We start from the raw sequence: 27,087 nt of genomic DNA on the forward strand, positions 1-27,087 counted from the left end.
TTTTTCAGAAATATTGCTGACCTTGACGGTTGCTGGTTGCTCCTTTCTTCAGCTGCCTGGGCTCACCAGCCCAAAACACGTACCAGTCTGAAGCCCTGCATCGATCTGTTTTGACCCAACATACCTGCCAGCCAGTTCCACTGGAGCAAGCTCAGCTAAACGCTGCAGCCAGGATTCAGCTCTGCCTTCCAGAGTGGAGTCAAAACAGTTGTTGCTGGAAGAGCAGCCTCTTCTCTGACAGTCTGAAGCTAGCGTACAGACAGTTGCTCAGTCTGTTCACTGCATTCACCTTAGTGCAACTTAGATCTCTCCTGCGAAGTAAATGTTGACAGGCAATTTTCATAAACCATGTCAGATTGAATGTATTTAAATGTATGTATTTAAGGAAAAACAACCATGCTCTTGTTCTGTTCCTGTTTAGTTCTGGACCTTGGTTTCTTGCTTTTTGTTTTCCATAGCTACTCAGTCTGGTGCAAAGGATTCAATTCCATCTGAAAATCTGTGTTTTGAACTAAGGCCTGCATTTTGGGGTGGGGAGTGGGTTGGATGCTAGTGAGGAGTGTGGGCAATGTATGGGAAATAAACAGTTAATCAATTGGTTTGATTTAGGAAAGATAGAAAAGATGGACCTTTGTAGAAAACTATACAGAGCAATTTTGAATGCGTTTAAAGTTGTAAAACAGGCTAAAAACATCCCGTGAGAGGGCTGTTCATTAGGGGCTTTTTTGGTGGTGGTTTAAAAAAAAAATTATAGTGCAAATCATGAATCCAAAAATATAAATGCATTACCTTTTTATGGAATTAAATTCCTGCCTGCCTGCCTCTCCTGGTCCTCTTTTCCTCCTCCTCCTCTTCTTCTAATAGGATAAAAGAACAGGTAAGCCCTTCATTTCCCAGGTTTGTTACCTGCAGTTTAGGTTGTACGTAACCAGTTGTTGAACAATGAATTCCAATGAGAATGCATTTATTGGTGATGGTAGTGGCAGAACTGGGGCGTAATATCAAAAAGAACTAAAGGCACCTGCTTTAAAATATGCTAATTTCCATTCCCCATCCCCTTAGCTGGGAAAATAATTATTTGTTTAAAATTTATGGCAGATATCACTACAGATTTAACCATCATGCGTTTTTAATTCTTTTAAAGCAGTGTGGACTATGAGGAAGTTTCGTAAGGTACATAAAATCCACTTTATATGTAAACAAGCAATAATTTAAGTTGAGAACTTAAGTGTTTTAATTGTATAATTTTTTGTGAGGTATACATGTTGTGGAGTTGATTCCAAATGAGGTACTTCAGTATTAAATTAGATATCTTCATAGCCGTGTGTGTCTCCTGAAAAAGTGTTTTGTAAAGGATCACAATGCCTTGATTAGACCTAATTTGTAGGCTTGAGACTTTTCAACTTGTGATTCTGCTCATAAAGTCATTTATCTAACCTATATTATATGCAGCCACTGTAGGAACCAATTCTTGATTTTTTGTATGTTTATATTCTTTCTTAATGAATCTTAGAGAAACTGTTACTAAACAAGCCACTGTTAAGGTGGCTTTTTTTCTTGCCCACTGTGGTTGGAATAATCTTTTACTAAACTGGCATCAGTTTCTGAGGACTTGAAATACCAAGAAATTGACAACGTTTTTGACCTCCTATTTCTCTCCTCTGACCCCCAATCCACACACTTTCTTATCTGAACTCAAATTTTTTGATGTCCTTTAAAATGCAATGCATTTTATAATATCTCATCAGCCATGCCTTTTGGGAGTGGAAGGTTTCTTTCCCTGTAATTTGATTGATTATTAATGGTGGGGGTTAAAATGTACAAAGTATCTGTTGATCTCTATACAAAGCGGAAGAAAGTATGTTAAAAATGATTTGAAAGGGTTGTTTCCCATGGAAGGATTTTCCTGAAAATCAAGGAAATCTGCAAATCCATTTGTTTCCCACTCAGAGGGACTCATAACACACAGGGAAACAGCACTTTTCTGCAGTCACCATTTTGTATGTCAAACTCTAAAAGGAAATATTTAGTCAACTGAGCCATCGTGTTTAGCTCTGGTGGAAAACTTTAAAGTAGTTGTCATTCTGAGCTCCATATTCTCATTGATATGATGACATTTTTATTAAACATACATTATATAACTGATTTAGATTTATTTATATAAGAATTGTATAAATTAGAGGGACTTTAACTTTACACAACTCAAAATGTAAATGGGTTTTAAACTAATTTTGTTTGTATTGTATTCCTTTTCAATGCTTGACCCTAGCTTCTTTGAATAGATTAATCTTTTCCACTGTGGACAAAATGACTAGTTTAAATTTGTCCCTATTCATGACAGATCTGCAAATCTTTATATTTGATTTGTGACTATGATACTTCATCTCCCATTGCCATTTTAAAAGGAAGGAGATTATACCTACTACTTTGGTTCAGAATTAGGTTCTGGTGTTTTGAGTTTTTGACTAGCTAATTAAAAAGAAAAGTGAGTGAAGGAATCTTCAGATCATATTGATCACTGTAGAAACAAAAATAAATAGCCAAATCAATTCCCTTCATTGTCAGTATTTCTCATTCTGTACACAGTAAATTTGTTGGAGAAAGTGCTTGGATTTTGTTAAACAGAACAAATAATCAGTGTTCTACTTATATTACTAAATGTGAAAGGCACATAATGTGAAAAGTATACATACATAAACTTGGTCATATGACCCATTTAAGTGTTCATGTAATGTGGTAAGTTTAAAAAGTGAAGTGAGCTGTTTTGCTACAATGAATTAATTTGTACTCAAAGTTTAAAATTTCATCCCATACCAATTTCCCTTTTGGCCTGTATTAATTGAAAGCAATGTTTTTGCAGTTTATATAATGCATTTTTTAATATATGTTTTAAAATGGAGTTCATATGGGCTTAACACATGAAATGGGTGGCACAGCTCCACTTGCAAAACCCAAAGATACACAATCAGTTTTGAAATGCAACTTAAGCCATTAATTGTTGGTGTGAATTTCAAGTTTTCTAGTATTTGTATGGTAGTATGCTGCCGAAGAGCAAAAGCATTCTCTGCACAAAAGAAAATTACTGTAGTGGCTTTGATTTTAATTAGAATTTTCTCCCTGGTGTTTCTTTGTAGACTAAAACAAAATCTTTTCAGTTTCTTACTACAGGTAAAGCTATGTGCAAGAACCTCAAAATGCTAAAATCTAGCATAATGCCTTAGATCGGTTTTTAAGTCTTGTATATTCCTACCTAGCTGTCTGATGTATTATATTTGTATAGTGAATTGTGTACAATTTTGGAATAAGTGTATCATCACTTACCTTTATGTTGCTGAATAGAGATGGACACATTTCTTCAAACATTTACTGTCATTTAATTTTTTTCCCCTTTTTGTCAGTTGTGGGTTTTATTTGTACAGTTCCCCATCAAGTTGCATCTGAGATGTGTGTATATGAAAAGATTATACAAGGGTAAAATTAAGCAATATATAAACTATGGTTCTTCAGGAGAAAGCTTACAGTGTTTCAGGTTGTGATTTATTTTCAAAGCGGAGTTGACTCTGAACATCACCTTGTTCACCTGCATTGATGTTTGTATTTCTAGTGTGAGCAGTTTATGCAAAGGTAGATATATTCAGAGAAATTTTAAATACATTTATGCAAGTTAATATTGCTTTGCTGATGCTATTTGCTTATTTGATGTTAAATAATGCTATTGTAAATAAAGAATTATGTTGTTATTGCATCATTTAATAAATTTTAATGCCTTCGGGTTTTACATGGCTTTAGAGATTTCAATGTGCTTCTGTTGTGTCTTTATTTACTCAAATCTGTGTGTTGAATTTGAAATGACAGAAGAGGATGGATCTATCTGTAATTTTTAAAAGGACAATGGTCGCTTTTTTCAGTTTAATAATCTTATTTTTAAATTTTCAAAGTAGTGGTCAACGGGACTGGATGGCGCATACCTGACAGTGAGATTCAAATCCTTTCCTAGAACAATGTTTTGAATCCTGCCGAGGTTGGGCTTGACTGAAAATTGTTGCTTTTAAGTGGCCTATTTGAGATGAGCTCCTTATTGACATTTCTTCATATCACTGTTGGCAGTAACTGGGCACCCTTTTTGGCATTTTCAACGGAGGTCAAGGATGAATGGCATGTAATTTTAACCAATAGAGGGGGCCTTCCAGGAAGGGGTAAGGCATACTGGCAGGGTGCTGCACCACCATTCCCCATGCTTTACCAAATACGTAAACTAAGATATTCTGTGGATATAGATTATTGGAGGTCTCTGTTGTGTAGGATAAAAAACACAAAAGTCAGAGTTCTGGACTGTCAAGACGTTCTATCAACTCTTTCTGGGAAAGAAGTGAGGAAAAAGTGGTTATTTTTATTAAACTAAAACATGACTGTAAAAGCTCAAAGAGTACTTAATATATGAACAAGCAATGACATCCTTTCACTATTCATGTTGAAGTCCTTGTTTTGAACAAGACACACCTTGCAATACTCCGGTCTTAGCTGAAACTGTTCCTGCTATGATCCTCTAAAAGAAAACAATTATGTTGGCTGTGTCATTTTGTAGCAGTTTTAGAAGGAGCTATGCCAAATATCTACACATCAAGGAATCACAGGATGCGGAGTGTTGTTTCTGAAGAGGATTTAGGAAGGATAAATACACATCAACTTCGTGTGTATCAATAGAAGTATTGACCTCCCCCCGTTTGAACATGATTTGGGAGATAAACAGGATTCATTATTCAGTTAGAGTTCATTCATTCTAGAAAGAACCCATTTTTTCTGACAATAGTATTCACTTTGAAAGCTGAGAAGTCTCAGCAACTGCCTGCCACCAATTTAAAATGTACAAAAGTTGATAAAGGAGCGAAGGATTTTTTGCCTTTGCAAACAAAGCATTAAATAAGAATTCATGAGACTAATAGGCATATTCTTATGTACATATATGCATGGGAATGACTGAAACCTAATGCAGCGAGGAAAATATACCTTCTCAGCTTTGATTCTTATCAGTGTAAACTGCAAATCAAGTCTCACAGATCAGACTTTCCATCCTATTCAGACCAGATTCTGCCACTCTTATTCATACTGATTAACACCTGGCTCTACAAATAGTCTGACTTTCTAAAGATGTATTCAGATGGCATTGAAAATGATGCTACAAATGACCACCTAAATCCTGCCTCTTGTCTCAGAACCAAACTAGTGTTTTAGAAGAATGGTTGGTTTTATTACTTCCAGGCAAAATTATAAAAAAAGATACTAAAGAAACACCTGCATGACTCTAAACAGACTCAGTGATTTCTAATCTGCCCTAACAGGTTATGATTAAAGCTGTAGCAGGTTATTTATCACAGATCCCAGTTATCATAGAAAAGTCCCTAGAGGCTATAATAAGCTGGACTCCTAAAGCAATTCCGCATACAATGCATTACCGCTGGGAATATTTGCTTCTAGTTCGTTAAGGGTAGCTGCTGCTTGTCTAAGCTACACCCTTTGCCCAAATGGAGGAATGGTCTTGTGGCAAAGCACCATGAGGTAGAGAGCTCTGGATTCTATTCTGAACTCAGTCACAACTGTCGTGTGTGCTGTCATCACAAACCCTCTGTGTCTCAGTTTCCCCACCTATAGAATGGGAATAAGATATATTTCCCTGCCTTATGAGATACTGTGAGACTTAATTCACTGATGTTTGTAAAGTGCTCTGAGGCCATGTCTACGCTACAGAGCCACCACTACAGCACTGCAGCTATGCCACCATAGCGCTGTACTGTAGACGCTTCCTACATCAATGGAAGGTGTTTTTCCATAAATGCAGTTAATTTAGCTAGAGGGTGGAAGAATCCTTCCACCAACCGAGCCGTGGTCTGTATTGGCGGTTCGGGCAATCTATTACGGTGCTTGGTGCAAAATTTTTCACAGCCTTGAGTGAGGTAGCGAGGTTGATCTAATTTTTATGTGTAGACCAGGCCTGAGATTCCTAGATGGCAGGTGGTACAGAAGTGCAAAATAGCATTATTTCAGACATGCTTCCTGCTGGACAGAGAGGGGAGCAGCCCAAAAAGAAGGGAGTCTAGAAGGCAGGAGTGGATAGTTGGGTATCTGTTGTGGGTGGGTGATGATCATTTTTATGAAGCCAGCTCCACCCAAAGGGAAGAGCCAAAATAACGTTTGTGTCACTGAGCTGGGTGTGTGTTTTGTGAACAACATTCTGAATAAAATGGTCTACATTAGCTACAACCTGTGTCTGGACTCTCCTTCATCTGCACACTAGAGACAAAAGCCCGTTTTTGGTAAAGGACATATTTCAGTAGCCATTTCAGTAATAGTGCTGATAACATTTTCAATAAAAAGATCATAATTTTTTAAAAAGATTTAGTCATTTATGCAACATTTTTCTTCCTAAAAAGGCCAAATTTTTCCTAAAAAATTTTTGTTTGAAAAATTTTGACCAGCTCTAGCCCCTCTGAAATCAATGAGGTGACTCGAACAAAGAGAAACTACTCATGTAAGTAAAATTTGTATGATTGGGTCCCATGAGAGAAACTCTCAAAAGTTAAAAAGAAAAAACTTTCTAATTGCTTATATGCAAATATTTGAAGACCAATTTAGCTGTTATAAAAATACTAATCTGAGGTGCATGTTTGAACTTGCACATAAAAAAAAAAGGCTTAATTTAAAAAAAACCCAAATAACTGGGCAAATATTTTAAAATCAAATTATTTAGATGAATTCAAGTAATGTTTGTAGTGCTATAAATCTACATTACACTGTACAATATATCCTTCAGTCTATGGGGGCTCTGATGAGCAGATGCTGTAAGATAAGATTAGTTCCTGCCCAAAACAGCACATAGTCTAGATTCCCAGGCTAAGTATGTGCCTACTTTACTCACAAAGTAGCCTAACTGAACACAGTGGAGACACACACAAATAACGTCTACTCACATGCTTAAGTATTGTCAGGAGCAGCGTCTAAGGGACCTATTCTGTTTCCATTTAATTCAGTGGGGAAATTCCCAATGACTTCACTGGAAAGAGACTGAGCATCTCCTGGAACGTGATGATGGCTCTCAATTCCTGCTTATATCAGCATTTGCCAGGAAGCCAGGAGGCACTGAATGAATAATACCAGAAGGAATGTTACTGTACATAGGGCACCTTTTAAAGCAATGGCCTAAATACACACTTACATAATAGGCCATTCTAGTCTCTTCAGAGATGAGTTGTTGGTTTTTTAAACTGTCTGAAAGTGTTTACTGTAGACACAAACCTCTGCCAGTGTAAAGACCTCAGTACTCTGAATACCTGTTGGCCTTCTGTGAATGCCTTCAAGTGGCTCCAAGGAAATCATTAGTCAGTTCTGCTCTCCTGGCTTCTATAGGAAGTAATGATTTTTTTATGTTGTGAAGAATAATGAAAATTCTGCCCCAAACTGTTATACTGAAGGAACATGATATTGCAGCAAGCCTGTTTGAGGAAAAGCACTGTATTGCCAGGCCCTCTGAACTGTGGGTGTTACTACTTCTTCCTGGAAAATTAAGGAAGCTGAATTAACTAAAGGTGTGAATTTGAAGTTAAAACTTTAATTTCAAGTCCTTTTGCCTATGGGCCATTTCTTATTCTGTGTTTGTACAGCACCTAACACAATGGGGTCCTGGTCCCTGGCTGAGCTCCAAAGTGCTACAATAGAACAAATAAATAATATAATTATAAAGTATATTAAACCTCTGGGTGGACAGTCTAATTCACATGAATGATGATCAAACGAACTAAGGACATTTAACTTCTGAATGATAGTGTCCACACAAGGGTTTAATGCACTTTAACTAAGGCACTTTCCATTCATGCCTGTAGTAAATGCAGCTTAACTGTCTAAAGGCCTGGTCTACACTTAAAAAGTTAGGCCAATGTAAGCATGGCACTCAGGGGTGTGAAAAATTCACAACTGAGTGCCGTAGTTAAGCCAAACTAACCTCCGGTTCAGATGCGGCTAGTCAACAAAAGAATTCTTCTATTTATCAACACAGCCGCAGTGCCGTAGCTGTGCCCCTGTACTAGTGCCTGTAATGTTGACATGGTCTTAGTGTTCCCTTGTAGACAAGCCCTCTGTGTTGCAATACCTGAGCACTGGGAACCAATGATAAAGGTTAAGATTTTGTCTGTTATTTTTGTAAAAGTCATGGACAGATCATGGGCAATAAACAATTCACAGAGCCAGTGACCTGTCAATGACTTTACTAAAAATAACCGGGGGCGGGGGGGCAGGGCTAGGTCAGGGGGAGGAATTGAATCCTATGTGGTGGGGGGGGGGGAACTGACAAACCAAGCCCTCCACCATGGTGGGGGCACAGCCCCAACACTGGGGAGGCTGTGGGGCTGGGGCTGCAGGGTCCTGGTTCCAGCCAGCCCCAGTTGCAGGGCAGGGGCACATAGTCCTGCCTCCGCCTCCTGAAGCTGTAGAAGTCATGGAGGTCCGGTAAAGTCACGGAACCTGTGACCTCCATGACTAAATCGTAGCTTTACCAGTGATAATTTGGTAGCATTAACTCTGACTCGGGCCTCACTTTGGTCACGTGGTGTATATCAGTTGATACCCCTGGAAATGAATAGTTGTCTGCTCCAAAATGGGCACTGACAGGACTTGGTATGTGCAGTGCCTACATATAATGGTCTTAGTATGGGGTTCTTCCTCTTCTGGCTAAGAGCAACTTGGGTTGTTGGAATCTGGATGGACACAGCCACTGATCAGTTGCTGAGCAAATCAAGGATATGGTAACTGATCACTTTGATTTGTGAATAAGAGAAACTGTGAAAGTGGTTCTTGCTGGGGGGCTGGGATAATGTCCCTCCAAGGCCAGTCTAGACATCCCGGCTTGGGCAGCACCTTGTTTTCTTGCCCAGTAACAATACTTTGTTTTTGGCATAGCACTGGGCAGGACTCCTGCTAAATGAGTCATTAACTTTCCCACCCTTCGTCTATTCTAAAAGGAAACCACATCATATGAATACCACAGTAGTTGAAATGATTTCAGCAACCCCAGCTCCCTGCGGGGAAGAGGGGGGCTTGGGCCAGCCCTGTGTAGTGTCCCATTTTCCCTTTGGGAAATATGGTCACCCAAAAAAGGGGGTTGTACCTGCTTGAACAATCCCAGTTTCTAAAGCAATGTAGATAGTTTTTGTTCCCCACTATGTGTAGACAAGTCCTAACATGGCGTGAAACTCGATCCTAACTAGGCTGTCCAGATCGTCAAGATCAGTGGTTCTCAATCAGGGGTATGTGTACCCCTAGGGGTACTCAGAGGTCTTCCAAGGGGTACATCAACTCATCTAGATGTGTCTAGTTTTACAACAGGCTACATAAAAAGCCCTAGCGCAGTCAGTACAAACTAAAATTTCATACAGACAATGACTTATTTATACTGCTCTATAGACTATACACTGAAATGTAAGTACAATATTTATATTCCAAGTGATTAATTTATAATTGTATAGTAAAAATGAGAAAGTCAGCAATTTTTCAGTAATAGCGTGCTGTGACACTTGTATTTTTATGTCTGATTTTGTAAGCAAGTAGTTTTTAAGTGAGGTGAAACTTTGGGTTACACAACACAAATCAAATTCTTGAAAGGGGTAGTCTGGCAATGTTGAGAGTGACTGTCTAGATAGCAGTGAGAGGTATTGGTAAAAGCCCAGAATTTATGGCAATAGGAGAGCTCTATTCTGGGTTCCTGTAAATATTCAGGCTGGGGTTTCTGGATCCAAGCCCTGATACTAGAAAAGGCCTTGCTGTAACATATAGACTTCACAGGAGTCACAGGATCTAAATCCACCTTTAGTAGATTTCATGTATTAATTTTTCATTTACACTGCGTAAACACCAAGGGAAAGTCCAACATAAGTCTCCATTAACATGAAGCAGAAGTTGTTGACCTCTAGTCCTAAATAACACAACCTTAAGAAATAACTTCCTCTTTTCATACATTTCCTTCAAGTACAGATAATAAGTCAAAATTCAGAGAACATCCTTAGCACTAACCATGTATATATAGTTTGCTATTTCTCATAATATTGTACTTTTAAGATCTGATTCATAAGTTTCCATGTCAGATATATTGTTCCCCTACTCTTCTAACATGGTGCCTATTCCAGATTAATGCAGTATTTTGTAGTTATGTAGATGGAAATAGAAAGTTATATTTCAGATTTTAAAGTTCATGAAGCAGGCAGAAATCAGACTGGTAGTTATGAAGACCATTCTAAAATGTTTCTTGCTGTTTCAGCAATTATTTTTGTGCAGTAACAGGTATATATTATGATTCTGATAAATTCCTTACTCCATTAGTAAAATTCTACCTTGCATTGTGAACGCTTGTGTATATATACCAACACCAAATGTTGAAAGAGTATAAGTGTAGAGAATGTAGAAATCTTCAGAAATGGCCTAACTGCTCTAAGCTTACAAACTATTGAATGAGAGGGGCTAGAAAGCTGAATTTACATTTCTTGGAGTCAGAGTTAATGCTGTTTTGATTTCTTTGATGTGACGGGAGAGGGATAACTCAGTGGTTTGAGCATTGGCTTCCTAAACCCCAGGGTTCGGAGTTCAATCCTTGAGGGGGCCATTTAGGAATCTGGGGCAAAAATTGGGGATCGATCCTGCTTTGAGTAGGGGGTGGGACTAGATGACCTGAAGTCCCTTCCAAGCCTGATATTCTATGATGGAAATGCTCTTGATGAAAGAGCCGGTGGTTTCCAAAGATTGTACAAGATCTTTAACTCTGGGTTTCTGGTATTTTTAGCGTTTATCCTCCGCCTTAACTCCAGGGTTGCTGGTTTTTTCTTCAGCAGCGGTAGCGACCGATTTTTGCTTTTCGTGTTCTACATTAATGTTACATGGGCGTCCATTATATGAGCGGGGAAGCGGTTAGTCACGGCTCTAGCTAAAGCTGCCTAAGGAATGTATAGGTGTAAATCCTCATCTGGGTCTCCCTAGAGAACCAGGGCTAGGGCCCCAGGGTGTATTGATGCCGGAGGCAGATCGATCTCGTGGCAGGAGCCTTTCTGAGATCCCGCTCCTGCTCCGTGCACAGTTAAATGAGAGAGACTAAGAAAACACCCTCCCCCCCCCCCAGCAAGAAAAGGTCCCTGGCCTTGGATTCTAGCCTCCTCCCCTGCAGGCTCCTGCCATCGACATCAGCGCTGAGTGACAAAGGGCAGAGTGCTGTCCCGCTCGAGGAGCTGGCCCAGGCCAGCTTTTGGGGCAGGTGCTCGCCGGGTGCGAATCCGGACTGGAGCGGGACTTTGGGCCTCGCCGATCTCGGGAGGCAAGTTCCCGGCTCAAGCGCCCTGCTTGGTACGGGGCCCTACGGCGGCTGCAAGCGGCGGGGATGTCCCTGCCACAGGGCGGCCCGGGCTAGGCGGGACCCAACGAAGCAGGGGAGGGGAGACGTCTCTGGCCTGGAGCCGAGGGGGGCGATCGAAGCCCATGACCGTGACCCACCCCCGCCCAGGGGGGTTTAGACCAAACCCAGCCGCTTTCCCCTAGGCGGGATCGCTCTGTCCCGGGGAAAAGCCTCTAGCCTTCAGCCAAGGCCCCCAGCCAGCGCCCGTGGGCTGCAGCTGTAGAGAGCGAGATCCCGCCCTGCTGTTTGTTCCCGGCCCGTTTTCTGGCGCTGGGTCGATTCCCTGTCACTGGCAACGTGTCCCCCCCGGGCCAGCTCCCCGGGAAGGAAGAGCCAGCCCGGCCTCGGGTTAAGCGCCAGCGGGGCTGTGGTTAGAGAGGGAAACGCCGTTACACTGACCCTCGGGTTAGACCCAGCCAAGGCAGGTGTAAGCTCAGTTCGCACTGGGCTCTGTCTGTTAGGGCGGGGGGCTGGCCGGGCTCCGGGCTCTTCGGGACTGCACCCGACAGCCGCCTTTGCTGGGCTCGGCTCCTTCCCCGGGTAGGACTTCAAGGTAAGTTTCCTTCCCTAGCTCGCATCGATTGCGGTTAACAGGCTGGATGGAGACGGTCGTTCGAGGCAGGGACTCTGTCATTTCCCCCCCGTAAAGAGGCGTTGCAGATTCGTTATGTATTAAATAACAAGCCCGCAGCTCCCGTGGGCAGATTGACACGCACCCGGCCACTTCTCGCCGGAACAGCGGTGCTGGGAGCGAAACCAAACGGCGCGAGTGAGGCCCGGGCGCGCTACAGTCATGCCAATGACACTCCAGGCGTTGGCATGAGGGGCTGGGTTTTCTGCTTTGCACTTGATGGATAAACCAATAAAAAACCGAACCAAACCCCCCCTGGAACTGGATCTGCCTGGGGGACCCGTTCTTGGTAGCCGCTTGTGGCTCTTGGCAGTGCGCGACCCGCCATCCTTCCGCTCGGGAGGCCGCCTGTGACTTTCCGCCTTTCCCCCTGCAGAATCTGTAAATAACCCGCGGCCCCATCAGCTTATAACCCTTCCGCGAGCCCATTTCTTTAATCCTGGGGAGCTCTGCGGAGGGTGTTCTGCGCTTTCGGGAAGGTGACAGCCCGTCTGTCTCTCCCCCCGCCCCTTGCTCGGGCCGTGGCTTTCTCTGGCAGGCAGGTACTTCGAAGCAATACTGTGTTAAAGGGAGCTGCTCCCCAGTGGCACCAAAGAGACGAGCTGATCTTTGGCCAATAGCTAGTGCTGGGGTGGGGGTGGGGGAGAGGAGATGGGTCCCCTACCGTGTCCTTTCACACCATCTGCCTTGAACTGCCCACAAGCAGACCCAGCCTCCAGTGCCCTCCCGAAGCAGGCGGCGCCGGTGGATACCACCGGGCAGGACAGAGCCCCGCGGCCCAGCTAGGGCAGCCACCGCTCGCCGGCCAGCAAGGGGCGAATCGGGACCACACCGGACCCTTGGACTAGAGAGTGAACCGAGGTGACCCAACTGTGTGAGTAGCAGCTGTTTTGCAAGCGCTAGTCGTCCCCCACCCCCCCCCAGGCCTTTCCCTGCCCGCTGGGGGCCCGGGCGCTCCAGATGTTTGCTGCAGCTGTGGGGTTGTTGAAGGCGCTGCTGTGGCTATTCCTAGCCCGGAGTGCGGTGGCGCTAGGAAGGGAGGTGGGGGACGGACTCGGTCTCTTCTGCCTGGGTGGAGCGCGGATCCATTGCCGGTGACCTCTCCCCCGACCCCGTGTTCTTTAATTCATGTGTCACGACCCCGGTTTGTTTCCCTTATTGGCCCCATTGATCCTGGTCATTAGGTCAGATTCATCGGCGCTGCCGGGGCTTCATCCTTCAGCCATTGTTAACTTGTTATCTGTCTATTAAAAATAAAGCCCTGGGAGAAGGAAGTTCCAGGGCCAGGGGTCTGTAGCCCCCTGGAGAGGGCCAGGGGTCTGTAACCCGGTTACAAACTAGCTGCTCTGGGCCCTCAAGCGGGACATGCCACTAGAGGTGTGTTGGGGGGGGATCTGCTGGGGAAGGGCCCGGGGCTGGAGTCCCCAATGCAGCGCCCAGCTCCCTGCCAGCTCTCGTTGGAGCAGGTCTCTAGCCCCGCCGGGGATGCTCTGGACCCCGGGCTCTCTGCAGCGCTTCCCAATCAGGGTGAGAAGCCCGATCCCCTTCCCTGAGGGCTGGCAGGTTGTGTATGGAGGAGCCCCAGCCTGGCACGGCTCCTGGTGGCGTTGGCGACCTGAGCGCAGATTCACCTGCCAGTCGGGCCGCTCTTCCCCACAGATTTCCCTTTCCCAGCCCCCCCGACACCCCCTCCCCCGTTTCGTGTCCTTGATCTGCCTGAAGAGCCGCAGGGGGTAGGCGGCGGCCAGGGCAGGTTGCTCTCGGTGCTGCAGAGCCGGCTGGGCTGGAACCGCGAGGAAATGGGGCTGGTGGCCTTTGACTAGCGACTGTTCAGTGCCGTGGGCGCTGTCACTCCGGGGTCACCCCAGTGCAGAGATCAGGCTCCGGGAGATCGGGGCCACCCTGAACAGGACCCCGCCTTCTCTCCTCTCCCCACCCCCTTTCCTCTCTTCTCCTGTCCCGTCTCCTCTGCCCCACCTGGCTCACTGCGGGCTGTTGGACAGGTAGATTTAACGGAAGCCCCTCCCCAGCGCCAGCCAGGGCGCCCCATGGGGTAGTTTCCCGGCTGGCTGGCCGGCCTAGGGCCTGCGGGGAGCGGCGCCCAGGCAGGGGCAGAGAAGCCCCTAGATCAGCTGGCTCCCCTGCTGTGCGGGTCCTGGTGCGCGCCGGACCGGGCTGCGGGCGCTGGGTATTTCCCTTGCTCCGCAGACGGGGCGCCCGAGCAGCAGCCCCGTGCCCCCCATGTCCCCGTGGAGGAAGGAGCCGGAGGCCCCAGTTATGAAGTGGCCTCTTCTTTCCCCCTAGGCCGGGCCGCTCCTTGTAACGAGGTGTCTCCCCTTCCCCACAGGTGCCCTCCTCTCGCCGGCGGCTCCGCGGGCCCAGCCATGGCCCTGCTTCTAGCCGGGGATCCTGCCTCCAAAGACCAGGCTTACGCGGGAGAGACCCTCAGGACCAGCCCGGGAGACATCGCCGCCTATTACCCGCCTCTGCTGCCCCCCGCCCAGTACCTGGAGGCCCTGGGGCGCCCTCCCGACCTCTTCCACCCGCTCAAGTCCCTGGGAAGGCTGCTGGCCACCTCCCCGCCTCTGGCCCCCTTCGGCTTCGCCACGATCCCGGCCTTCCTGACCCGGCCCTCGGCCCTGCAGGGCGAGCCGCTCTACAGCACCCCGCCCCCCGGCAGCAAGCGGCCGGCCCCGGCCCCCTGGCCCTCCTCCGGGCAGGCATCGCCCCGCAGCAGCCGGGCCCCGCCAGCGGGCCCCCCAGAACCGCCCAGCCAGCCGGGCGAGCTCTTCCCCGGCCCCGCCAGGAAGGGCCGAGCGGCGGCCGCGAGCCGGCCCAGCGCCCAGGCGGAGCCGTGCCGCCCCTACCGCTTCAGCCAGGAGGATCTGCGCACCGTGCTGTACGGGGCTGTGCGGGGCGCTCCGCACGCCGCCTCGGGGCTGCGGGTCCCCGCTGCCAGCCCGGGTAAGGCAGCCGCCCGGCGCGGTGTCGGGTCCCCCGGGGGAGCGCGTCCCATTGGCCCCTGCCTCGGTTTGCCGAGTCCAGCCCCCGCAGGCTGCTGGGCGCTTTGCGTGGACCCCAGCCCAAGGAAGGTGAACGCCTCTTGGGAGCCCGGAGCCCGGCCGGGCCGGCGGGGTCACGGCTCCCCGGGTAGCGCCCGGCCCTGCAAACGCCACATCTCAGCGCTCAGCCGGGCCGGGCTCCCCCTCGCTGCTGCCCCGTGCAGTGTGTGGACAAAGGGCTCGCCTGGGCTAACCAGCGGGGTTCCTGTTCTGTTCGCAGGAGAGGCCGAGTCTCACGCTCCGCTGCTGGACAGAGAGTCCCTCCAGTTACCCGAAGGTAGGCGGGACCCCAGGGCTCAGGTGCATTGGGGCGCGCTCGGCCGATCCCCTGATTAGATGGTCTGTATTTCTGGTTTCCTCTCGCCCTGCAGGTTTGTCCGTGTTGCAGACGCTGCACGGGGAACTTCTGCAGCTGGGGGTGTTCTGCACCCACCTCATCCCCAGGGGCGTCCGCTTCGGCCCTTTCCAGGGCAAAGTGGTCAACACCAGCGAGATCAAGATTTACGATGACAATTCCTTGATGTGGGAGGTAGATGGGCTCACCCCTGGGACATCACACTGGCTCGGTCGTTGCCTCGAAAGAAGGCTCTTTGTCTCCTTGCTACACGGGGTGGTGGTTTGGTCCTCAGCACCTGCAGAAACATATGGAACGAAAATAATCAAAGCCCCGCTATAACCTTTCCACTGACTTGAATGAGGCGTCCCAAAGAGCAACGACATGTTTCATGGCTCACATATAGGCTTTATACGTGCAGGGATGGGTGTCAATTGTGTACAAACGGGTTACACGGGGGAAGGTTTCTAACACCCGAAGTGCTAGGAAACCTGACTGGTTTCTTTCCCCATGTTTTATCCAGATTTTCGAAGATGGTCGCTTGAGCCATTTTATAGATGGGAAAGGAGCCTCGGGAAACTGGATGTCCTTAGTAAACTGTGCCAGGTTCCCAGAGGAGCAGAATTTGACAGCTATTCAGTGCCAAGGCCACATATTTTATGAAAGCTGCAAAGAAATCTTACCCAACCAGGAGCTGCTGGTGTGGTATGGAGACTGTTATCTGCAGTTCCTGGGCATCCCCATCAGTTTGAAAGGGGCGGCAGAAGGAAAGGGACCCCAGCAACAACCCGAAGGTCAGTGCCTGCACAGAGCCCTGGGGAAAGGGTTGTTATCATCGGCCTGTGGACCTGTACATTCTTTGTCAAAGTCAGTGATTATTTCGTTGTGATTAGAATCACACAGCTGATTGTGTTCTGAATGTTTCATTTCGCTTTTGCTTAGAACAAAACCATTTAAAGTGAGTTGCAAACCATTGCAGATTCCATTTGTGTAAGAATCTCTATGCCTATTTCCAGTTATTTTACATGCATTCCAATCTCCGGTAAATAAATTAAGCCCTTTCCAACCTTTTCAGGGGGTGACAAGTTCTGCGTCCAATTCTCTACCGGGCAGAAACTTTCTACAGGATTTAGTTTAAATAGCACCATTAGATTAAAGACAATTAAAAGTCAAGGAAAAGGATCCATCCTTCCACTCCTTCACTTATTTGTTGAGATCTTAAAATCCCGAGGCAGAAATTCCCCGGAGGGGCTGAGAAGGCTGAATATTTATGACCAGGGTAGCTACCGGCTCTGCGCAAAACTTCTCTGTGTGAAGTTTGCAACCGACTCAGATCGCAAAACAGGGATACAAACCCAACAGCCAGCTCCCCAGACTTCACGCCGTTTACTTCGGGGTTGCAGTCTTAGTTTTAATTTGCTCTCGGAATTTGTATTGTGAACAAAAGATGTAATTTAGCACATAAAATTTCTACAAATGGTGATTTCTGCCCGCAGAGAACTTGGAAACTAAGTAACTCATGGTTGGGGAATACGGTCCCGTTCTTAATCTATTTAAAATCAGTGGCAAAATTCCCCCATTGGCTATAATCGGTCTGAATCAGAAAGGAAACCAGAAATACAGACGATATTTGCCTGCTTTAAACATTCTGGCTCGCTTGCCCACACACGTTATTACCGTTGTGATCTTAAGTTGTAATTTTCACATTCACGTTTTTCTTAAAGGGGGCAGACAGTTTGGAGTCCCAAATCCTTCACAGTAATCAGATGGTGCCGGGAAAGATCTTGTGTCAGAAAAGCAGCTGTCTTCTAGGGAAGACAGGATTCCAAAGCGAATAAATAAAAGAGATCAGTTTTAGGTAGCAACATTGTATTCTATAGAAAAAATGTTGCATTCATATATATACATATGTCAGAATGATACTGTATGAATGTATCAGGGAGACAGAATCACTGAAGAATGGTCCAGCTGACCGCAGCAAGAACAAAAGGAAGTGATTCTGTGGATCTCTGAGTATCTAGTAAAGGTTGTTTAACCCTGAAAGAGGATTCTATTTTAAGGCTTGACTCAAGAATACGATTTTGGATTTGTAACCAAGGGACGAATTGATACTGAAGTACTTTTGTCATAGGGAGGAAACCAAGGAAATTGTTAAGATCTGTTTAAAAGACAGTTGAAACTTTGAGTCTGAAAACAAAACCACACACTTGTGTAGTACATAATTTACATTACTTTTAAAACTTCAAGCAACATCTGCAAATTGATTTTTAAGTGGCAAATGAAACACACATTGCCAATATCAATATTAGTAAGTATATAACCAAACCGATTTATCATGGGTAGGGGGCTGCTTTATGTTGCAAGAGTTCAAGTTTGCTTGGTCAGATATTAATGTGCAGTAGTTGTTTTACTTGGGGTGTGCATTCAGACAAGGAATGGAGATCTCCGTTTAGAGGTGAAAGCCTGACCCCATTGGAGTCAATGGCAAACGCCCAGTGATTTCAGTGGGGCCAGGATTTCACTCAAGAAATATTTGTCTGCGCCACACTCTTGTAAATATGGTAAAATGTAAGACCACAAAAAGGAAATTCACGAAGGTGCTTGGCAGACTTCAATCTAGTTTGTAAACTCCATTGTATTTTTCTAATTATGTTGTAATTCTTGTTTAAAATTATTGTAATTCTAAAAAGCTACAATTGGGTTCCAGCTCTGAAAGACAATGACATTTGAAACTGACAGCTATTTACCTCGAAGTGTTTAAGTGACGGCACTTAACCTTGTGTTGCACAGAATCTGGCGAGAGTTACAAATGCGAGAGATGTGGAAAGGTATTTGCCTACAAATACTACAGAGACAAACATTTGAAATACACTCGCTGCGTAGATCAAGGAGACAGAAAATATCCTTGCCATCTTTGCAACCGATCGTTTGAAAAGAGAGACAGACTGAGGATCCATATTCTTCATGTCCATGAGAAACACAGACCTCACAAGGTAAGGATTGCATCTGTTTTGTTTTGTTGTGTTTTGTTCCCCTCTCCAAGTTTTCATCTCATACTCTGGGTGATGGTTCCTGTATGAAATCTAGGAGCAAAACCAAGGAATTGTCGTAGACCCTCCATCCCAAATGACAGTTGTAAATTACAATCCCTCTGGGATGCTTAAATGCTGACATTTAAAGAACATGTACACCTTGAAAGCATATCACCTGCTGGTACAATTCATACCACACCATGAAAGTACCTGCAGCTTTCCACGGGGCTCCCATTACAATGTGAACTCACCCAATGCCCGGGGTAGTTTGAAATGGACACGATCTGAAAGCGAAGTCAATGTCTTCCCAGTAAGACAAGCGGGAGGTGCATTTGGAGAGGACGAGACAAGGAAACCATGTTCTGAACGGTGATTTTAGATACCATGGCATGGAGATTTACTGATGAGTATAAAACATTTCACACTGTTAACATATAGAGCCCATGACGGTCAGAGTCTGAGGAAAGGTAATGCTTTGAATAGCATCCATCCTGTTATGGGGAAGACGGGGGGGGGGGGGGGGGAAGAGGTTTCGTTGTATTTAATTTACAACCACGTATCCCTTTAAGGGTTACCAGGTTGTAAGCTGTTTTGCTGCTTTTCTCTCTGAATTCCCAGCTCTGTTCCTTTAAAACCGCCCCTCTTGAGCAGAAGGGAGTTAAAAGTTTGATCTGGCACGGGCAGCTCTGAATCAAAACAATCTAGCAAGGCCAGTGCCGCTGGCTAGCCCGGGAGAGAGGAGGCTGCAGCCACAGCGAGAACTCCTGCTGCTCCGAAAGCCACAGGACAATGTTAACAGGAGTTCAGGGGTTTCTTTCTCTATGAGGCTGAGAGTTTTTCCCTTGCTGATTATATTTGTCCCAGTTAGCAAAGTCTGAGGGCTCAGGTTAGCCAGAGTGTCCGGCAGCTCACTTTCATTCCTACATTATCCTAAACCGTCACGGTGTAGTGGTTGTCTGAACTGTTGTCATGGGATATATCATAAGGTTAATTATTCGTCTCTTTGGAGGCTGCGAGCAAGCAGCACGGAGGATTGCAGAGATGATCCTACCAGGAAACGGTCCATCCTCCGTTAGGAGGACGAATACTAGCACCGATCTGTATCAACTCAGACAATTACACTTCCTGACTCAGGGGCTTCCCACGATTGCTACGTGTTTGTATCCAAAGAGACTCTAGCAGGAGCTTTGGGACTCTGCTTTCTCCTCATTTCAGCTAGATACTTTAAACAGGAAGGTGGCAACGGTTTAAATCTAAATACCTAGAATATTCTGTTATGGGAGCAAATCTATGTTGTGATATTTGGCTAGTCTCCACCAAATACCCTTCTGTAGCCATAGGCTTCTCTCAGATGCATTGGCAATGTAAAAACAAGGAATTTTCATAACTGCTCGGTCAGGATAACCTTCTGAATTTTGATGTGACACAACAGAATGATATGTAATATTTCAACAACTTTCTCACTTTCATAGAGCTGAAACATCATCCTGACTATTTTATAGTTCCTCCTGAAATAAAGTGAACTTCCAGTGAAGGTTGTTCCAGCTAGATCAGCCATATTTCAATGTAATAACAGTAATAGTATCATACTGATTTAGAAATAGGGATAAGAGATTTAGATTAAAATGTGAGTTTATTAAATAAGAGTTTGGGAATGTTGTGTCATATGGTTTCTTTCTTTCTTTCTTTCTTTCTTTCTTTCTTTCTTTCTTTCTTTCTTTCTTATGCATTTTTCTTCTGTATGCAATTCACATAAAATGTCTAAACAGAAATGTCTTTCTTTCTGTTTAGACATTTAATGTGAATTGCATACAGAAGAAAAATATTGCAAGCCAAAATCAGTAGAAGGAAAAATCCATTTTGCATAGACTTTACACTCAGTTAAGTCAGAGAATGTTTTTAATGCAAAATGAGACCATATATGGTTTAAAATTTCTAATTTATTTTTAAAAATTACTCTGGTCATCACCAGTCCTGGCTGAGTTTATTTAATATTATGGATGAGAATTTCACTCAGGCAAATCATAACTGAAAATTACAATTCATGTTGAAGTCCATGCCAGTTTTTCAGTACACTTCAATAAGCTTTGAACACAGGCAGCTACAGAAGATGCCCCACATTATTCAGATTATTACTTATTTTGTTAAAAGGAAGGCAGTGATCTTTCAGTTTACCTATGTGGGTGGGAATTCTGAAGACTGAATGCTCTTAGGATTTAGTCTTGGATAGTATAATGAAATTTATGAACACTTTTTTTAAAATATAAAAATAGTCTTTTTTCAAAAATGAAAAATTAAAAATATATTTTTTTATTTCATTGTGGTTTTTTTAATGATAGTATTTATTACCCCGTTACCATTATTGAAATGGTGGCAGAAAAATGTTCACTTACCAAAAACACAGGTTTTGGCAAACAAAAAATGTCTATAATGTTTTTGATAAAAATTTAATTTTAAAAAAATTGACCATTTTTGGAAAAATGTAAAATGGATCAATTTTTAACCCCACAAAGTGGAAACAACTTGGAAATTGCCCAGGCTTTTACATTTGTTTTTGACCAGCTCTCATAAATATACCATAAAACATTTTGCCACTTATGAGTTCAATTGATTATATTTGTTAGATTTATGTGTGTGTGTGTGTATACACACACACACCTCTCTATCATTTTCACCAGTTATTGGCTTGTACTCTGACAGGAAATCCTTAGCTCTTGTGTGTCTGTGTTAACTTTGTTTTCCCTCTAGTGCTCAGTATGTGGGAAGAGTTTTTCTCAGTCCTCCAGCCTGAACAAACACATGAGGGTGCACTCCGGAGAGCGGCCCTACAAATGTGTGTACTGTAACAAGGTAAAGGAAAATCAAATCCTCTTAAGAGCTCGCTTTCTCCCATAGCTTACCTGTAGATTTTCAATACTGCACAGTGTGACCGGGTGCTTTTCTTTGTAGTTCTTTTTAATTATGTTTTCTATTTCAGGTACTATGAGCCTCTTTTTATAGGTTTTTCAAACCACCCAAAGAAATGAATCCACAAATTGGCTAAAATTATGACTTTGTTTACTTAATGAGAACTGTATTTAAAAAAGAAAGTGGAATGGTGTGCGAAGGATGGTCCTCTGGCTCAGACCTCTTGAGAATGTGTTCAGTTCCCACTTCAACCACAGATTTTCTGTTTGACCTTGGGCAAAATATTTCATCTACCTTGTGCCTCAGTTCTCCATCTGCAAAATGGAGTTAATAATAGATCTTACCTCACAGGGGGAGGTATGAGGATGAAATCTATCAATGCTTGCGAGGGGTTGAGATACTATGGTGGATATCTAGATAGAAACATATGGTTTGAACCACTTCATGGGTCCTTATTGGCTCCCCTTCAGCATCAGGTAGTCCTTGAGCTTATTAGCACTACTTGATGAGTAAGATGCTCTTGGTCTGCTTCATGGGCCTGATCCTGAAACTCCTATTCATATGAATAATACCTACACTGAAGTCAGTAGGGCTATATGTGAGTAACAATTACTCACATGATTTAAGTTTTGTATGAGGCATCTGTACACAGGCAGTTCTTTGAAAGAGCCAGTTAGAAAACATATGATGCATAGCTTTGTTTAAAAACCTCAACTTCTAATACTGCTCCTGCTAATAATCTAACCACTTCCTTCCATGGCTTGATATGACAAAGATGCAGCGAGAAGGAAGACTTGTTACTGATCAGAGCTTGCATAATACATTTTAGTGGAAAAACCCATGGAAGGAAGCTTTGGGGAGGAGATTTCTGTTCCTCTCCTATTGTTCCATCAGGATGTGTGTGGGGTTTGTGTCTCACGGAATAGATAACTGAAATTTGGTGATCTTCAGGGATCAATGCATAGGCGTGGGAAATAGTAGTAGAACAGGTTTACGTGGGGTCCTGGCTGCGCATGTGGGGTCCCGGCTGCTGGCCCCACGCCCGGGGTTCCGATCCTGGCCCCATGCCTACCCCCTGCCGTGGCCCCAGCCTCGGCCCCTTTACCCCTGTTCCTGCCTCCCCATGTCTATACTAGAGACTGTCCAGTGCTACAACTGTACCAATGCAGCAGCACAGCTGTAAGATCTCCTGTGGTAGATGCCAACAGGAGAGAGCTCTCCCATCGCCCAATGAGCGGCGGTAGCTATGTCAGCAGGAGAGCATCTCCCACCAATACAGTGCTGTCCACACCAGTGCTTCTGGCAGTGTAACTTATGTCACTTGGGGTGTGTTTTTTTCGCACCCCTGAGCAATATAAGTTACACCGACAAAAGTGGTAGTGTAGACATAGCCCTAGTCTGATCTGCCAACAAGAGACTCCTTGGGACTCCTTTTGGGACTGCCAGAGCTCAGTGCTGAAAGAAGTCCAACGCTACACAGAAGGATCTATTCTCTCACTCTGGTAGAAGCCCTGCCACCTGTACTCATGACCAGCAAACTAAGGTTGAAATTTCACTTCACGCAAGAGGTTGGGGTGCCAATGTCTGGGAGAGCAAAACACAGACAAAAGGAGTTTTGTAGCCGCAGCGGGAGACAGTCAGACCACTGCACCTGTTGGCAACAATTTGTATACAAAAGTAACTTCTCATTAAAAGCATATCAAGCATTTCAGCTGAGACTTCTGCATCGACTGTAAACCACTGACAGGACAGACTGTCCCCGCGCATCCTGAGTCTTAGCAATGTTCATGTAACAGCTACCTTTCAACCCAGACCCAGTTCTGCACAGATCACTAGTTCTCATACTGTAGGATGCAGTTCTCCCAGGGAGCTACCAGTAGATTTCTGAGGGGGTACAAGTCTCTCTTTGTCATTCTCTACCATTCCAGAACATTAGTTGCTCCTCCTAAACACTCATAATTTCTCTTGCCTCCCCTAACCTACTACTACTGCTCCAAAGTAACCTTGCTTTTTCTGGCTCAGCCGGTGCAGCTGCAGCCTTCATAGAATCATAGAATATCAGGGTTGGAAGGGACCTCAGGAGGTCATCTAGTCCAACCCCCTGCTCAAAGCAGGACCAACACCAACTAAATCATCCCAGCTAGGGCTTTGTCAAGCTGGGGCTTAAAAACCTCTAAGGGGATGGAGATTCCACCACCTCCCTAGGTAACCCATTCCAGTGCTTTACCACCCTCCTAGTGAAATAGTGTTTCCTAATATTCAACCTAGACCTCCCCTGCTGCAGACGAGGAAAATGAGGCATGGAGAAATTCAGTAACTTGCTCAAGGTGACAGTGGAAGACTATGGCAGAGACTGATGCAGAATTGAGGTTACCTGACACCCAGTCCTGTTCCTTAACAACAAGACCCTTCCTTCTTTCTCTTTATAATATATACCCCCAAGTTCCTTTGCACTCTGAGTATCAAATCAAATGATCTAGAGGTGCAGCTCTGCTTGGAAAGCAACGGCTGTTGGTGGTTAGGTGAAGAAGGGATTTGTGGGTAATGCAGCTACACCGATTTATAGCACCTGAGGAGATAGCCAATATTTTTCTTGTGGGTGGGTGAAAGGGTAGTTATTTGTTATGTTCAATTGATTCTGCTGGTCTGTTAGAAATATGCTGAAGGCATGTTCCGTGAGTACGGAGAGAGAGCAGGGTTGGGAGCTGTTTCCTTCAAGGAAAGGAGTAAGGAATGTTGGGTGGTGGAGAAGGAACAAAATTAATTTGCCTAAGAAAAAAAAAAAGAGAAAAAAGAGCCCCCTTCGTTCTAGTCTGCTGAATTCCGACCCTGGATATGTGAGTGCCAAAAAGGCAGCGTTAGTTGTGGTAACACAATCATTTCTTTCCTTTTATGAATTTAAATGACTCCCTTTACAGAAATACAAACTAGATTTCTTTTGTGTGTGTTACGTTCTTGAAAACAAATACTGGAACAAGAGAACTGGGGTAAAAACCCCCAGTGTCTAATAAACACACAGCTAATTAAAGACATTATTGACCTGACCCAGCCTCCTTTGACACATGGAAAATATATGCTGGTGTCTTCCGGTCAGAAATGTTTTCATTGTAACTGGTGAGCCGGATTTTCCTCCCACACAAGTGTAAGGAGTCCACTGACTTTTGGTGGCATTAGCTCTGACCTATGCTCACTGGGGTAGGGGACATGGGAATCAGCCCCTGCGAGTCCTGCTTCTATGGCTTCATTTCTGAATGAGCAGAATAATCTAAGGGCTGTTCCAGCAATGGAGATTCTGTTGCCCTTCTGATGGGGAACAGATTGACTGATGCTTCAGTATCATGCTAACCTTCCTATGTACGTCTTCAGTGCTGGGCGGGGGTGGAGCCTTTAGGAGATTGTTTTCTAGACAATTGTCTAACCGCTTCTAAACTCTTTTCTCCCCCCCTCCACGCCGACCTCCTCTTCAGGCATTCACAGCCTCCAGCATCCTGCGCACTCACATCCGCCAGCACTCGGGAGAGAAGCCCTTCAAGTGTAGACACTGCGGCAAAGCCTTTGCCTCCCATGCGGCTCACGACAGCCACGTGCGGCGCACACACAGCAAGGACAAAGGCTGCACTTGCGCTGTCTGCGGCAAGAACTTCCTGGAGCAGGAGGAATTCCGATTCCATATGAAGTTCCACGCTGCTCTTTAGCCAGCAGCCCTGCGTTTGGAGCTGCAGGTAGCTGTGTTTGCTGTGTACGTTTCAGAAGATGAAATTCGTCCTTGTGCTGGAGACGAGCCCGGGGCCCAGGCATCATTCACATCCCCTCATGGATGGCTTGAGTGGTGCCTTGGCCTTGTGCTGGGACCCCCACAGGGGCGCATGTCCCCTCAGATCAATGTCTCTTATGTGAGTGTCACCATGAATGTTTTTGTGCTTCCAGTGTGATGTCTCCATGGACTGTCCAGAATGATGTGCAGAAACTCCTTTGGCTGTGTTGTTATGAGGTGCATTTTGTAAAACAGGGTAGTCCGTGTTTACTTTTGGGGCTCCACCCCAGTGCTGAAGCTTATTTTCCCCTGTTAGCTGGTTATTACTTTATGAAGTGTATCGTTCCGGCCATTTTAATGCCCGTTTAAGGCACAAGTCTATTTCTGTGAATGAATGTGAGCTGGCTGTGATGTGTATTGCATGCTCAAGTAGGGCATGTGTTTCTGGCCATTTAGCTCCATGTTCCGTGGCATATTGGCTGAGAAAAACACTGGGGACATCCTGCTGGGGCTAGACCATTCCATGCAGGGGCAGAGTGGAGCCCACATACCCCAGCGGGAGCAGTAGGACGCAATCTGCTTCAGGAAGGTAGAGCCCAAACATGCAAAGGGTGCGTGCTTGGTACTAAATAGTTGTGGGTTAGAGCACTGTGGCCACCCAGCTCTGCTGGCCAGTGCAGGCTGGGGATGAAGCTATGGTTCTGCCTCCTTTCCATCTCATTAGGGGAGTAGAGTGGAAGCAGGCCCCTAGCTTCCCAGGTTATGGGGGCTGCAATTCTGTTGGCTCTTCTATGAGTCAGTCACATAACTAGGAAAAGGCTGCATACAGCCTCTGCTTTGTGCACCCAGGTAGGGCATGTCTACACAGCAACTAGACACCCACAGGCTGACTCCTGGGGGGCTGTTTCATTGCTGTGTAGAGTTTTGGTCTTGGGTTGGAGCCCGAGCTCTGGGACCCTCTCATCTTGCAGAGCCTTGAAGTCTAACCAGCAATGGAACAGGCCTGCTGCCCGACCCCTGCAAGCTCGAGTCATCTGGCACAGGCCAGCTGCGACTTTTTCTTTGCGGTGTAGATAGACCCATAAGGGCCAGGCACAGTCTGGCTGCAGTTTTTTTATGTGAGTACTTTCCCTTGTCTGTATGGCATAGAAATGTTCTAGTGCATCAGACCATGTCAAGGCAGGTAGCATCTGTGAAAGTCTTTACCTCTCGTGCTGTTCTGTATAGGGATCACTTGGATCCTGACACTGAAATCTGTATCCTTTTATACTGTCTCATAATGCTTACTGCATTATTATTATGGTGCTGCTATTGGGTGCTTGGTTTTGTTTTTTTAGTGTAATTCAGGTAAAACAGAGTTTATAAAAATCCAATTCTGCTACTTTAGCAGAGTCCCCTATCTCCATTATGGCAACGGGCATACTGGTCTAAATATAAGCTCTGAAGTACATGATGGGCCCAGGAATTCTTGATGATGTTAGTTTTGAGATATATGCACTGAGGGTCAAATCCCACAAACTCTCTGCTTGCAGGATTCACATTGGAGTAAATGGGAGTTCCACATCCTGAATGAAGACCTGATCCTCCATTTCCTATTGAGGTTTCTTCAATCCGTCATTGATTTTTCTTAAGCAAAATTGAAGCCTTTGTTTCTATAACTCTAAATGACCTCCAGGGGAGCTGTTGGGTGCTGTTAAAAAGCCCACTTATTTCGGCAGCTAAGTATCGATTTAGGATATTTATTTCAGGCTCCTATTTTTGAAAATCTTGGCCTTGTGTGTGTGTGTGTGTGTTTCTTTTATTCCTTTTCATCCATCTTGAAACTAAAGAAGGGCCCCAACTAAAACCCGAGATCTTTTCCCTTACTACTTCTTAAGTGTGTTGCAAATCTGACCCTGGATCCTGATCTGAGTTTTACCAATGGCCTGTTTTATAACAGACTGAA

At 45.2% G+C, this 27,087-nt stretch overlaps 2 protein-coding genes across 12 annotated transcripts in view; both read left to right on the forward strand.

Moving 5' to 3' along the window:
* Positions 1 to 3,798, forward strand: part of NCOA2 (nuclear receptor coactivator 2) — a 249,769-nt gene extending 245,971 nt beyond the window's left edge. For all 11 annotated transcript variants that reach the window (XM_043539506.1, XM_037892454.2, XM_037892457.2 and 8 more), the window contains one exon: positions 9 to 3,798. In XM_043539506.1, the coding sequence (XP_043395441.1) occupies positions 9 to 20 (12 nt within the window). In that variant the 3' untranslated portion in view covers positions 21 to 3,798. The remainder of the gene's footprint in view (positions 1 to 8) is intronic.
* PRDM14 (PR/SET domain 14) lies at positions 1,817 to 25,542 on the forward strand. Its single transcript, XM_043538781.1, has 7 exons — positions 1,817 to 1,858; positions 3,135 to 3,168; positions 15,487 to 15,644; positions 15,973 to 16,243; positions 18,240 to 18,442; positions 21,230 to 21,331; positions 24,856 to 25,542. The coding sequence occupies exons 1-7, from the start codon at positions 1,817 to 1,819 to the stop codon at positions 25,081 to 25,083; spliced, it is 1,038 nt and encodes a 345-aa protein (XP_043394716.1). The 3' UTR covers positions 25,084 to 25,542.
* Positions 25,543 to 27,087: the final 1,545 nt, after the last annotated feature.

This window comes from Chelonia mydas, chromosome 2, assembly GCF_015237465.2.
Source record: "Chelonia mydas isolate rCheMyd1 chromosome 2, rCheMyd1.pri.v2, whole genome shotgun sequence".
Classification (NCBI taxonomy): domain Eukaryota; kingdom Metazoa; phylum Chordata; order Testudines; family Cheloniidae; genus Chelonia; species Chelonia mydas.

What these genes read in the sequence shown, in the direction of transcription:
- PRDM14 (XM_043538781.1), top strand. Translation starts at nt 1,817, where the DNA reads ATGTACAAAGTATCTGTTGATCTCTATACAAAGCGGAAGAAA. An exon ending in TTTTCAGTTTCTTACTACAG is followed by an intron (nt 3,169 to 15,486) that starts GTAAAGCTATGT and finishes CTCGCCCTGCAG; the next exon opens with GTTTGTCCGTGTTGCAGACG. An exon ending in ACAATTCCTTGATGTGGGAG is followed by an intron (nt 15,645 to 15,972) that starts GTAGATGGGCTC and finishes TGTTTTATCCAG; the next exon opens with ATTTTCGAAGATGGTCGCTT.